The 14,340-nt window shown below is 37.1% G+C and overlaps 3 protein-coding genes across 3 annotated transcripts in view; 1 reads left to right on the forward strand and 2 right to left on the reverse strand.

Moving 5' to 3' along the window:
- The first annotated feature begins 919 nt into the window (after positions 1-919).
- Positions 920-4,676, forward strand: LOC111385245 (FT-interacting protein 1-like). The gene has a single exon (XM_023009626.1). It carries the CDS (start codon positions 1,371-1,373, stop codon positions 4,518-4,520), a length of 3,150 nt encoding a protein of 1,049 aa, XP_022865394.1. The 5' UTR covers positions 920-1,370; the 3' UTR covers positions 4,521-4,676.
- Positions 4,677-6,405: 1,729 nt separating this feature from the next.
- On the reverse strand, positions 6,406-8,949 carry LOC111385256 (FT-interacting protein 1-like). The gene has a single exon (XM_023009636.1). The coding sequence runs from the start codon at positions 8,938-8,940 to the stop codon at positions 6,553-6,555; it is 2,388 nt and encodes a 795-aa protein (XP_022865404.1). The 5' UTR covers positions 8,941-8,949; the 3' UTR covers positions 6,406-6,552.
- Positions 8,950-10,467: 1,518 nt separating this feature from the next.
- The window catches only part of LOC111385267 (thioredoxin-like protein Clot), a 7,816-nt gene continuing 3,943 nt past the window's right edge, over positions 10,468-14,340 (reverse strand). Inside the window, exon 2 of the mRNA XM_023009648.1 lies at positions 10,468-10,996. Coding sequence (XP_022865416.1) covers positions 10,743-10,996 — 254 coding nt within the window. The 3' untranslated portion in view covers positions 10,468-10,742. The remainder of the gene's footprint in view (positions 10,997-14,340) is intronic.

A 14,340-nucleotide genomic window follows, 5' to 3' on the forward strand; every position in this document is an offset into this window, starting at 1 on the left:
TTTTTTTTGTCCTTTAATTTGCTCGGGCTGAGCATTATTGTCACGGGCCATTTTTGGCCCGTGACACGAGCCAGCCCGTGTGGCTCGCCGAGCCACACGGGCTTGCTCGGGCTCGATCACTACGAGCCACGAGCCGGGCGAGCTCGGGCTTTTCCCGAGTCGAGCCACCGAGCCTTTTTGACACCCCTAGTTGAGACTAATCATGAAACTATAATAAAAGGTAGATGATGAATATACATTGTTTTAAAGGTTGGTGAACAAATTTCTACTTAGACATAGATTGAGGGCCAATGGTGAAATTTTTCCAAACAACAGGAAAATGGAAATGAAAAGCAGAATCATATTCTCTTGCTACTGCAGTATGCTATGATGAACCATGGACCCATTTGTATAGTCACCAAGAACTTGTCCAAAAAATAGAAACTTAAAATTTACATAATCTGATAATCATAATAATATAGTCCATAGACAAAGAATTTATCGATAAACGGAAGATTAAGAACAGAATAATCTCTAAAGAAAGGCATCTTTAGAGTATTACAAGCTTCCTAAAAGTTCAAAAACACTTTTGCTTTTGTTTCAGTACCATGCTTGACTACTAATTAATTCTCTCCATTTTCTTGTGCTTTTTCACATTGACATTGCTCCACTAGGAAGAATAGAATGTCCTTATTAAAGCAAAACATGTTTATACACAGCAGTTCCTCAGATTCAGCAAACAAATTCTCCCACCATCTGTTTAAAATTCCAGTCAGAATATACTATAAGCCCACGAAACTTTTCCGAGGCACATTTGGTACTCAGAATTGGATAGGACTAAACAATATATATGAGTAGAAGGCAACAAATAAGCTGGTTCTAAATGCTGAATGCATAGATAATGAAAGAGACGAAAACCTTACAATGTCACGACGTACATTTTATAGCATATTTATGCCTATCTATCTGGTTTATCCTTTTTGATGCTTGCTTGCGAAAGGAAGAAGGTAAAAGAGAAGCTGTAAGCATTTGGAATTTTTTTTCTTATGGTTTCTTTTTCTGTTGTATTGTTCTGCCCAAAGCACAAAGCCATGATTCTGCTTTTCACCTGTCACATGGATTGATGACTCTCTTTTACCACTTTACTGCAAATTTTATACCTTCCTTCCAATTGTGTATCCATAATTTCTCCAGCAGCATTCATATAGAGCTTCTTCAGCAAACCATTCTTTTCTTTTGCCGTCAAGCTGATACCAAATTCTTCAGATAGAGAGAGATCATTATTCCTTTCTTGAGCTTATTGCCTTTGCCACTGCTTTGCTTCGGGAAGAGTTAAAAGATTTCTTGAAAGGAGCCACTACCTAAAGGAGCAAGACGAGCAGAAAAGGAGCATGAAGCTAGTAGTAGAAGTAATAGATGCTCATGATCTTATTCCCAAAGATGGTGAAGGATCAGCTAGTCCATTTGTAGAAGTTGATTTCTTAAACCAGATTAGCAGAACCGAAACTATCCCAAAGAATCTCAACCCCATTTGGAACCAGAAACTTGACTTCAATTTCGACAAAACCAGAAACTACCGCCACCATTTTATTGAGGTCTCTGTATACAACGAGAGGAGACCGATTCCAGGCAGAAACTTTCTTGGAAGGGTCAGAATTCCTTGCTCAAATATTGTTAGGAAAGGAGAGGAAGTTTATCAAAGTTTCCAGCTACAAAACAAATCCTTCTTTTCTTTCATCAAAGGTGAAATTGGCCTTAAAATCTATATCTCACCAGAATCCAAGCCAAAATCTGTGCCACCTATTCTACAGTCATCACCGGCACGTAATAGTCCACCTAAAGTTGCCATTTCTGAAAATACAAACCACACTGATACACCTCTTGCTCTTTCTCCTACTCAAGCATCTATTGTGAAAACCGTCAAAGCTAAACAAGTAAAGGATAATTGTGCAGTTTCCTCAGCTGAATCTCAAAGTGAGAAAACTAAAACTGAACCAGGTAACGATTCTCAGGTTCAAAAGCCCAAGGTTGTCATTGAAGACCTTGACGAAATTAGAGCAGAAACTATTCATCACGTTCAAAAACATCAAGTTATGCAGCAACCTCGTATCTCACTGAGGAGGAGACCAGAAGGTACACAATCAACAATGCAGCGTCCAGTTAATCCACAACCTTATCCAAGTCCTCAAGAAGACTATGAGGTGAAAGATGCAAGTCCCCAGCTAGGTGAGCAATGGACGAATGGTGGGGCTTATGGTGGAAGAGGCTTGATAAGTGGTGAAAGAACGACAAGCACATACGACCTTGTTGAGCAAATGTTTTATCTTTATGTTCGAGTAGTTAAGGCCAAAGATCTTCCACCTAGCACTGTCACTGGCAGCTGTGATCCTTACGTTGAAGTGAAACTTGGTAACTATAAAGGAAGAACAAAACATTTAGAAAGGAAGACGAATCCTGAATGGAACCAAGTGTACGCATTTTCTAAGGAGCGTATCCAATCATCGGTTTTAGAAGTTTTCGTGAAGGACAAAGAGATGGTGGGAAGAGATGATTACTTCGGGAGGGTGGTTTTCGACTTGAACGAGGTGCCAACGAGGGTTCCACCTGATAGCCCCTTGGCTCCTCAATGGTACAGACTGGAGGAACGACGTGGGGAACGTAAGGTGAGGGGAGAAATCATGCTTGCAGTTTGGATAGGAACTCAAGCTGATGAAGCATTTACAGATTCTTGGCATGCTGATGCTGCTTCTGTCCATGGAGAGGGAGTTTTCAACATCAGGTCCAAGGTTTATGTCTCACCAAAACTTTGGTATCTAAGAGTAAATGTGATTGAAGCTCAGGACGTAATTCCTAACGACAGAAGCCGTCTCCCAGAAGTATTTGTGAAAGCCCAGGTGGGAAATCAAGTGCTCAGAACTGGTATATGCCCAACTCGAACTGCAAACCCCATGTGGAATGAAGATTTAGTTTTTGTAGCTGCTGAGCCATTTGAGGAGCAGCTAGTCCTAACCATAGAGGATCAGGTTCACACTTCAAAAGATGAGGTACTGGGAACAATAGCTCTACCTCTTTTCACTTTTGAAAAGCGATTAGACCACCGGCCTGTGCATTCTCGCTGGTTCAACCTAGAAAAGTACGGGTTCGGTGTCCTGGAAGCTGATAGGAGGCACGAGCTCAAATTTTCAAGCAGAATACACTTGAGGGTTTGTCTTGAAGGTGGATATCATGTACTGGATGAATCAACAATGTACATAAGCGATCAACGCCCAACAGCAAAGCAGCTTTGGAAGCCACCAGTGGGAATACTAGAAGTTGGAATATTAGGTGCACAAGGACTTCTCCCTATGAAGATGAAAGATGGTAGAGGAACTACAGATGCTTACTGTGTGGCCAAATATGGCCAGAAATGGGTTAGAACACGAACTATTCTCGACAATTTTAGTCCCAAATGGAATGAACAGTACACTTGGGAAGTCTATGATCCATGTACAGTCATAACATTGGGGGTCTTTGACAATTGCCACTTGGGAAGTGACAAGCCTGGAGCTGGTGGATCACGAGATTCACGGATTGGGAAGGTACGCATAAGACTATCGACCCTGGAAGCTCATCACATCTATACACATTCTTATCCTCTTCTTGTATTGCACCCATCAGGGGTTAAGAAAATGGGTGCGCTCCAACTTGCAATTAGATTTACTAGCTTGTCCCTGGCTAACCTGATATATGTTTATGGGCACCCCTTATTGCCCAAGATGCATTATTTACATCCTTTCACAGTCAATCAAGTAGATAACTTGAGATATCAGGCTATGAATATTGTTGCTGTGAGGCTTGGTCGAGCAGAACCTCCATTGAGAAAAGAGGTGGTGGAGTACATGTTGGATGTTGATTCCCATATGTGGAGTATGAGAAGAAGCAAGGCTAACTTCTTCCGAATCATGTCACTTCTCTCTGGCATGATATCTTTGAATCGATGGTTTACCGATGTCTGTCACTGGAAGAACCCGATCACGTCAGTTTTAGTCCATATTCTATTTCTGATACTGATCTGGTACCCCGAGTTGATACTCCCAACGGTTTGTCTCTACATGTTCCTCATAGGACTATGGAACTATAGGTATCGACCGAGGCACCCATCTCATATGGACACAAAGCTTTCCTGGGCAGAAGCAATGCACCCTGATGAGGTTGATGAAGAATTTGACACATTTCCCACCTCTAGGCCACATGATGCTGTTCGAATGAGGTATGATAGGCTAAGAAGTGTAGCAGGAAGGATACAGACAGTAGTGGGAGACATAGCCACACAGGGGGAGAGATTTCAATGTCTGCTTAGCTGGAGAGACCCTAGAGCAACGAGCCTATTCATTCTATTCTGTCTTTGTGCATCGGTGGTTCTTTATGCAGCTCCATTTCGAGTCGTGGCTTTAGCTTCCGGATTGTATATGCTGCGGCATCCCAGGTTTAGAAGCAAGTTACCATCTGTTCCCAGCAATTTCTTCAAGAGATTGCCAGCTCGAACAGATAGTATGATCTGATAAAACTTATCAAAAGCTAGTTTGATAATGTCTTACCTTTTCGGTTTATGAGCTATTTCCCATATTAAGCATATATACATGTACAAGTAAAAGTTTGTTCCAATAAATGAAATCATGTATTTTCTTGGTTTCTAGTTTAAGGTCTGTCATTGTATTTACTCTACTCTGCAACTTTGGGGTATATAATATTGAACAACACTTCATGAAAAACAGAGAACATTTTGACTTTCAAAGAAACAAAGATATAAATTTAAACAAAGAAACAGAAGGTGAAAACTAGGATATGTGAAAAATAAGAATAAAAATGCTAAATAAATTGCAAAGGACATGCTTACAGCAGTTCATAAGACATCAATGAATGACTCTCAATCAGAGTAATCAGCAAGTACAATGGGAATATATCAGCCCAAGTAAAAGACGAAGCTTTGAGAATATAACGAGCTAATTTTTCTTGGACTGTCTAGTCCAACTTCAAAGTGAGAATTTAGAATATGAAATAGCCAACTGGATGATGCCAACACAGATTCTAACTCCTGTACTAGCAAACTAATCGAGCAACCACATTTACCAGACATTAAAGGACAAGAAAGAACCTTCAAGAATTTTATGTGGTTCAGCAGAAACAATCGTTCATCCATGTGAGCTCAGGTAAGTGCTCTCTGCAATGTTTATGGTGATTACGCAAACTCTATCTGACAACATAAAGAATTAAACCCCAATTCTTGCAATTACATTGATGGCAATATGCCAAGACACAGATTGCCAAAAAATTCATGAAATTTTCAAAATTCTTGCAGATTTTGGACATGAAAAGTGCTTATAATTCAAACCCGAATTTCATCTGAAAACAGTGATCTTCGATTAGGCAAAACATGAGCATTTCATCAGACCTTTACGGACAATTTTGACACAATCAACATATCAAAGCAACTAACTTTGAAATTAGACGTGGCATGGGTGAAATATGTTATGAAATCACATGTTCTACAAACATCAGTAATGCATGATAGTTTGACTTATATTACCCACACGACTAACATATTTCATAGGGAAAGAAAGAGAGAAAAGTTTAAGAACAAAGAACAAAATGGGGTATAGAGGGCCTTCTCATTATTTTTAATTTTGACGAAAAAAAAAAAATCAGTTCTTATTTATTGTCTTATTGTTGACAATATGATCTATCGAGAAACAATTTCAGAATTTTGGAGATTAAAGTTCAATTCTAAGAAAACCTCCAAAGGCTGTTTTGAGTCTTCTCTCATCTTGTGTTCAACTTGAGCAAGATTAAAATTTTCTTGATATCTCAAAAGGAATTAATCCTTATATTCGAGTCTATTATACTCTTGAAATTAAGGACATATTTAGATTATCAGAACAAGAAACTTTACTTCGTGTTATCTTTTCACATTCACCTCTACGTGTATTCTAAGTGCATCTTTGATCTGATTGGGATTGATTTCGACAATGTAGACGAAGTCACAATCTCTAGCATATTTACTTCAAAATTTCAAGCAGAATGTGGCAATGAAGGATTTAATTTGTAGCCACACAAAGAATGGGACCCTATCTGTCATATGTTGTTTGGTTAAAAACAACCAGTTATCAGTAAATGCGAGATATTGATTTCACAAGAATAGCTCAAGAAATGGTTCGTTTGTACTTGTAGATGGCAACAGAGATGCCTCAGCAAGAATCTGGATATATAGCAGTCTAAAACTATACTATAGCCGGAATAAGAATCAGGGCCGTCTCCTTCAATTCAAATCCTTTCAATAATTGGCCTTCCAAAGTTGGTCCCAAAAATAATTTCAGTAAGAATCGCCAGTATTTTTCAACATAACCATTTTGCGAATAGAGGCTCAAGAAGACGTCGAACTCAATCTAAAACATAGTGCAAATGTGTTAACAGCAAGAAATGAACAAAACAATTCCAAAAGTCTTGCACATATTGCAGAAAACTATCTTCAAAACTCAAAAAAAGGGGAAAAAAACAACTGATTTTATGTCTGCCTGACCACAAAGAATGAGTTTTTCACAGCAGGCTATCAGTTCTTGCAGGCAATCTCCTCAAGAAACTTATAGGATAGCAGGGAAGCCGGTCGCGAAACCTAGGATGCCTCATTGCGTAAAACCCGATGATGATAACCACAGCTTTGGGAGGTGTCACATACAGTACGATAGAAGCAATCAAACAGAAGATAAGAAACAGAGCCGTTGCTCTTGGATCTCTCCAGCTTAGTAGATTATAAAACCTCTCTCCCTGAGTAGCCAAGTCCCCAGCAACAGTTTGAACCCTTGAGGCAACAACTCTTAGCCTGTCGTATCTCATTTTTACAACTTCGTTGTTCTTTTGAGATGTTGGGAAAGTATCGAACTCTTCATCTAGTTCATCGTTGTGTGCTGTATCGGCTTGAGATAACCTAATGTCCATGTGAGGAGGATGTCTAGGCCTCCCTCGGTAATTCCATGTTCCAATCAAGAAAATGTATATAAATATAGTGCTTAAAATCATCCATGGAAAACAAACCAATGTCAGGAAGAAGATGTGAACAAGGATTGTAATGAACGGGTTCTTCCAAGTGCAAACCTGATCAAACCATTTGCAAAATGCTATGAAGCCAGATAGGATCCCAGAAATTCTATAATGATTGGCTTTGCTTCTTCTTATGCTCCACATGTTCGAGCCCACATCAAGCATATACTCCACTGCCTCTTTCCTCAATGGCGGCTCTGCACGGCTTAGCCTCATGGAGACAATTTGAGTGGCCTGATACCTCAAACTATCAATCTGGTGACAAGTGAGAGGGTGAAGGTAATGAAGGTTTGGCAACATTGGCCGCGAGTACATTTGTAGCAAGTCGAACAACGAACAACAAGAAAACCTCACAGCCAATTGAATTTCACCCATCTTTTTCATGCCACAAGGCGACAACACTATAAGAGGGTACAAGTGAGTGTAAACGCGATCAGTCTCGAGTGTAGAGAGCCGAATCCTTACCTTTCCAATTCTTGAATCATTTACTCCTCCATTTTGTCCTTGTAAATGACAATTGTCAAACACACCAATTGTAATAACAGTACATGGATCAAAAACCTCCCACGTGTACTGCTCATTCCACATTGGATTAAAACTATTGAGAATTGTCCTTGTCCTAATCCATTTTGGGCCATACTTAGCCACACAATAAGCATCTGTCATTCCTTGGCCATCCTTAGTCTTCATGGACGACAGATTTTTGGCATTTAAAATTCCCAATTCGAGCACCCCAATGGGAGGCTTCCATAGTTGCTTAGCTGTTGGCCTAAGATCACTAATGTAGTGTGTTAACTCGTCAAGAACGTGGTATCCGCCATCCAAAGTGATTCTCAAGTGAATCCTGCTATTTAACTTGGTCACATTACTCTTCCCATCCCCAGAAACTGTATGCTTGTCTAGATTATACCACCTACCAAGAGGAGGCCTGAAATTCAACCTCTTCTCTACACCTTGTAAAGGAATCATGCACTTGCCTAAAGATTCATCCTTATTAGGATCAATTTTAGCCTCCACACTCACCACCAACTGTTCCTCGAATGGCTCTGCAACGGCAAACATTAAATCCTCATTCCATAATGGACAAACATTCCGGCTTTGAGAAATTTTAGTCCTCAACATCATATTCCCAATACATGCCTTCACAAAAATCTCTGGCTGCTGCTTATTCTTGTCACAAAGTTGCAATTCTTGAGCTTCGATCACATTAACTCTAAGATACCATAGTCTAGGTGACAAATACACCTTGGACTTGATACTCGTGACACCATCACCGCTAATGGCCGATGCATCCAATTGCCACGCCTCTGGGAATGCCTCATCCGCTTGTGTCCCCAACCAAACAGCTAGCATCAATTCTCCAGTTACCCTTTCACGTTTTGCATTCTCCAGCCTATACCATTGTGGGGCCAAAGGACTATCGGGTGGAACCCTTTTCGGAACATCAGTGATATCAACTACAAGCATTCCAACCAAATCATCACCACTTCTATCTTTATCCTTCACCAATATCTCAATAAGAGGAACCTGAATGCGACCTGTCAAGATCGAAAAAACTTGATTCCACTCTGGATTAGACACATTAGTAAAATGCTTAGTAACAGATTTAAACCCTCCAAGTTTTACTTCGACAAAAGGGCTCGGGCCGCCATTCCCATCCTTTGCAGGCACCTCCTTGGCCTTCACCACTCTCACATACAGATAGTGCATTTCCTCCACCAGGTCGAAGGCCGTCCCGGCACGGTCATTGCCGGAGACCCTTCCACCGCCGAGGGCCGGCGAGGTCTCCCTCAAGTTGAAATCTTCTTCAGGGTTTGGATTTCGGTTAGCATTCGGGTTCTGATTTTGGCTCCTGTTTTGATTCTGATTACTGTTCTGGTTTGCCATTTTGCCAAAACCTGCAATATCGTGTGTAGAAAAAATTGAAGTGTTCAACGATCAAGAAAACTCTTGATATGTGTTTGATTTTCAAAATCAAATAAAATCAATCAAAATCAAATCGAAAAAAATTCAAGAGCGCCTAAAAAATGGGAACTGATATAAAGACTTGAAAACAGAGCCGTTACAGAATCAAGAGAATGTAAATAGACATGGGTTTGAATATTTCCTAAAATTTTGGTAACGGGAACATAATGCCAGCGGATTAACGGCTCTGCATTGATTTTTCGGAGAAAACCACATTTGGAAAAAAACAAGTAAACACTCGATGAAGAGGGAACGCCCTATACTTGTGTAACCGCTTCTTGATTTTTTAATGATTAAACACAAAATGGGCAAAGAAAATAGTATTAGATAAGAACTCAAAACACTAAAATGAATACATATATAAGCTTGTATATGCATTCTGCGTACTTACAGAACACTGCAGTTAGTGGGACTTAGCAGCTCGCGCAGGTAGTGCCTGACTGCCTGTGAGTACATGCAGACACTATTCACATTTTCTGAGATTGGCGTGGGCGGGTACGAAAAAGGAAAAAGAAGTTGAAAAAAAAAAAAAAATGAAGAAAATCACTGATTTGATTTGCATTAATTTACCTTAAAATTGAAATAATCTGTTACATATATGCTAATTACTATATCAATGCGTTATATGCGTAGTTATTGATTGAATGCACCAATCAATAATCATAACTATTAGATTTGGTCAATTCATTAACCCGACTAAAGAACTTAATCACAGCTACAAAATTGATCGTTAGAGAATTATATCAACGTTTTCAAACAATATGTTTTAAATTGTTCATCGTTTATCACAAGAATGATGATTTCTCTCTGAGTGTGTACATATCATTTCACATGTACTTGGTAAGACATTTTAAAATAATTACAAGTTAATCATATATTTGTGGAAATAGGATAAATTGCAGTAGCGTCACCAACTTATACCTCATTTGCACTTCTATCTCCGACATTTTAATGACAGTTCACGAATACTTATATTTACATCGTAATTTTTATCATTGAATTTTTATCCTTAACCTTTATTTAGCCCCTGCTTGATGCCCATTACCTAAAAATAAAAATGGGGGGAATAATATTTTTTTAGAAAAATGAGTGGTTGAAAAAGAAGTAAAAGTTTTCGATTTACGTGTAATATTATTTTATGCAAGATTGTGTGGTTGAAAATAAGAGAGAGAAAAATGAAATGTAATGTAATTTAATTTAACGAGTATCAAACAGGGGCTTAACTAACACCTTGTCTATTACGACCATTTTTGCAATATTCCATTAGCATGCATTGAAATAACACATTTTTTGTCGATCTTCTATATTATTTTTATATATTTTGATTTTATCAAAATACGAAAAACAAATAAATTTTTTACATCCTCTTAGCAATTTTTTTAGATGGAAACCATCACGAGATTTGATATAAGAATTTGACATTTGAGGATATAAGAGCAAAAACGAGCAGAAATTAAGGATACTGATTTCAATTAATATATGATGTAACTAACAAACTTACCCCCCAAGTTCACGTGAAAAGGCAAAATCATCCTTAAACCAAAATTATATAAGAAAAGAATAATAAAAAATTCTCTCGATGCAGTGAAATTTTAAATTCACTGTTTTATACATGCAACCTGAAAACAAATAGTCCACATAAGATTATTTTCTGGGAATCGTCTTCCAGAAAAGATTATTTCTGAAAACACATTAGTCTTGCCACCTGATTTGAAACACAAGATTTACTTCCCAGATAGAAGGGCATCAATTTTGTGCTCAAGATGTGCTTCGTGATCTTCCAGACGACCCTTTATTGCACCATTTTCCCAGCGGACTAATGTTGGTACTCCTTTGAGCTTAAATATCGAGTCAATTCTCCACGGGTGCTGGGGATTCCTCCATGTAGGTCTATCTCCTACATAAGCCTTCAGCAGCGCCACATCGTCTGGTGATGATTCTAACTTCTTGTATATGACGGGCTCAGCTCTCACACAATCTGAATAAAGAAAACCAGACAGATAATCTTTTTGTCATATTGTAGGTGCACCAGTAGCAGAAAAAAGACAAAAAGGTGGGCACAGTTACAAGAATCCTGAAGGTTCGACTCAGTTTAGTAATTTAAAAGAAAGAGAGGGTACAAAGAACTAACAGATCGAGCAAAAATTATCATGAAATCGTAGAGGTCACTTGCTATCTATATATCAAGGAGAATCATTTGAGCTTCATAGACATCTGAAGTCTAAAAAGGCTTACCAAGACATTTTACCTTTACGAGGCAAGACACGAGCCTCAACCAAACCAATAAAGTACTTTCAAAAAATTATTACATACAATCTTCCATAAAATAATATTACACGCAAATCAAAAACTTTTCATTCCTTTTCAATTACACATTTAAAAAAAAAATACTATTCCAACCATTAAAATTTGGAAAGAATGGTGGCCAAACGGGGGCTAAGTTTAAAGGCATGCTTTGTAATATATATATATATATATATATTTATATATTACACATTGTAGGTCTCATCATGGGTCTTTTGCTGCTGAACATGATTAGCTTGCATGTTACTACTTTTGCAGATTAGATGTTTCAGTATTGTGCCAACAACACCACAGAGTACAAATTATGAATGACCATCCAAGTACATCAAAACTAGAACTCCTTATGGGAATCAATCAATGGAAAAGTAAGTTGGAAAGAAGATATAAAATTGATAAGTTGATTTCATTTCAATGTTCATTAGAGATAGGGTAGGGAGAGCGCTATTAGTCTTTTCCAGCCATCTTCTAAAGGAAAAGGCGACAAGCGAATTCAGAATGGATAGCCCTTTCTTTTTGCCAAATGTTTGTAGGCACACATGTTAACTGATATGTACGAGGTAACCAACGTGATGGAACAATTAAGAAGAAAGAGTAAGAGTGTATCCGACACAATACCGACACTCCTATGACACTATGACATGTTCATTTTTTTAACAGAAATATTATATATTTTAACCCAAAATTATTATTAAATAATAAATAAATACTCATATTTAAAAGAATTTTGACAAGAAAAATTAATAAAAAGTATAAAACTAAATTTATATTACATGAAGAATTTAAAGAATTTAATCAATGTATTGATGACGTGTCTTGTTAGTAATTTTTAAAAAAATCGAGTGTTAGTGTGTCCAACATGTACTTGTCAGTGCTTCATAGGGTTTAAATCATTTAAAAATACACTAAAAGGCAAAGTGCACTGTAATAATCTGTATAAGCCAAGGAGTTTTGACATCTTCAAATATAACGTTAATAAAATGGAAAACCAAAAAGTAAAAGTTTTGTAGAAGATAAATCACACATGAAATAAAAGAGAAGCAACAAGGAAAAGGATAATTAACTGTAGAACGTCATAAGAAAATGGAGTAGTCCCAATGAAATGACCAAATTTAATAACTGAAACATTTTGTTCCTGACACCTCACCTATTCAATTTCAACATCGATATTCTGGGATTTAAAAGTTAAAAGATAAAACCTTGAAACCAAAATACAAATTCATACCGTTAGGAAAATGATTTCTCATAGAGACAAATAATTCCAACAATATTAACCATGTGAAAGTGATGCGGACATCCATTTACTATTTATTTTCTTTTTGGACTATTAGTTATATTCTAGTTGGATTATTATTTATATTTCTGTTATTGGGTTTGTTTAGTGGGTTTGGCCCAAACCCTTCTCTTTAGGGTTTGTGTTCTACTATTTATTTCTGTTTTGTTTCTCATTTGAGAAAGTTGATGATGAATGAATAATTATTTTGATCGCTTGTTGCCTATGACTTCTCCTTCCTCTCCCTTCCCCCCTCCCCCATGAATTTCTACTTCTTCTCCGGTTTCTCCCCCCATTCTCTCCAGTTCTCCCCTCTTTCTTGCTTCTTCTTTCTATTTTTTAATTCGTCCTACATCAAATTTGGTATCAGAGCCGAACCATGGGTAATTTCTTTTCTTTAATCTAAAATTTATTCATATTTCCTTCCCAAAATCTGTTAGAATAGCACGAATTAAAAGAATATTTGGTACAGACAGTAGTTTTTTTCTTCTTCTTCAATTTTCAGTCTTAGTTGAAAAAAAAAAAAAATCACTGTTCACGGGTACTGTTCACACCCGGAATTTCAGTTTTTTTTTTTAGATATTTCAGCAGTTTCACAAAAAAAAAATAAAAAAAAAATCGTACTGTTCACGGGTACTGTTCACACCCGAATTTTTTTTATTTTTTATTTTTTGTTTATCGTTTTCTACAGTTTCCAAAAAAAAAAATTGAAAAAAAAAGAAAAAAAAGAAAAAGGAAAAAAACAAGTGAAAAAAAAAGAAAAAAAAAGTGAAAAAAAAGTGAAAAAAAAAAAGAAAAAAAAAAGAGAAGAAACGTCTTTTCTATTATTTACATGTACATCTTTTATTCTGGTTGATCTGACTTGACTACTTCGACGAACGAAAGGGAAGTTCTTGCTTTTATTTATTGTTGGTTTATATTACTGTTTCATTTTGAAATTGCATCAATTAAATTTTTGTGCTGCTACTGATCTATTTTTATCTAAACTCACGTAATTGGATCCATTGACCTCGTTAAATCTCACTTTAACCTGCTTATTTTACATGATTAGGTTTTGACTAGTATTTGACCATTGCTTTATTATTTTACATATATCAGCAGTACTAGTTTGTTGTATATAATTTTAGTCCCAAAATTTAAATTTAAAAAAAAAAAATTAGCTCAAATTTTCATTTTCCATTACTTGCACTTTTTGTTCATTGATCTCTCTATTGCATGTCATTAAGTTGCTATTACAGTGCATGATATAATTTTAGTCCCAAAATTTAAATTTAAAAAAAAAAATTAGCTCAAATTTTCATTTTCCATTACTTGCACTTTTTGTTCATTGACCTCTCTATTGCATGTCATTAAGTTGCTATTACAGTGCATGTAGTTACATATTGGTCATCTTGTCACTTCTAACTCTAGTACCTTAAACATGAACCCCTCACAATTCGATGCACTCACCCGACAAATAGCGGCTATTCAAACTCAAATGACCGCTACTCTTGAAGAGAGTAAAGTCCTATCTGCTAGTTTGAAAAATTTTAAACACATCCCTCATTCGATTGATGTCGATAATTCTAAGGTGTCCCATAATAGACAACATTATCGACAAGGTAATCAAAAATACTTTCGACCCGATCGTAAGGACAGGGATAGGAATAGGGATCAAATTCGTGAAGCGAAAACGAGATAATTTTGAAATTCTTACTCAATGGAATGCCCTTAAACAAGGAAATCAATTAGTGACTGAGTATATCGCG

Source organism: Olea europaea, chromosome 3, assembly GCF_002742605.1.
Source record: "Olea europaea var. sylvestris chromosome 3, O_europaea_v1, whole genome shotgun sequence".
In the NCBI taxonomy this organism is placed as follows: domain Eukaryota; kingdom Viridiplantae; phylum Streptophyta; class Magnoliopsida; order Lamiales; family Oleaceae; genus Olea; species Olea europaea.

Bases quoted from the DNA above. Each gene is read 5' to 3' on its own strand.
- LOC111385245 (XM_023009626.1), top strand. From the start codon at position 1,371: ATGAAGCTAGTAGTAGAAGTAATAGATGCTCATGATCTTATTCCCAAA.
- LOC111385256 (XM_023009636.1), bottom strand. From the start codon at position 8,940: ATGGCAAACCAGAACAGTAATCAGAATCAAAACAGGAGCCAAAATCAG.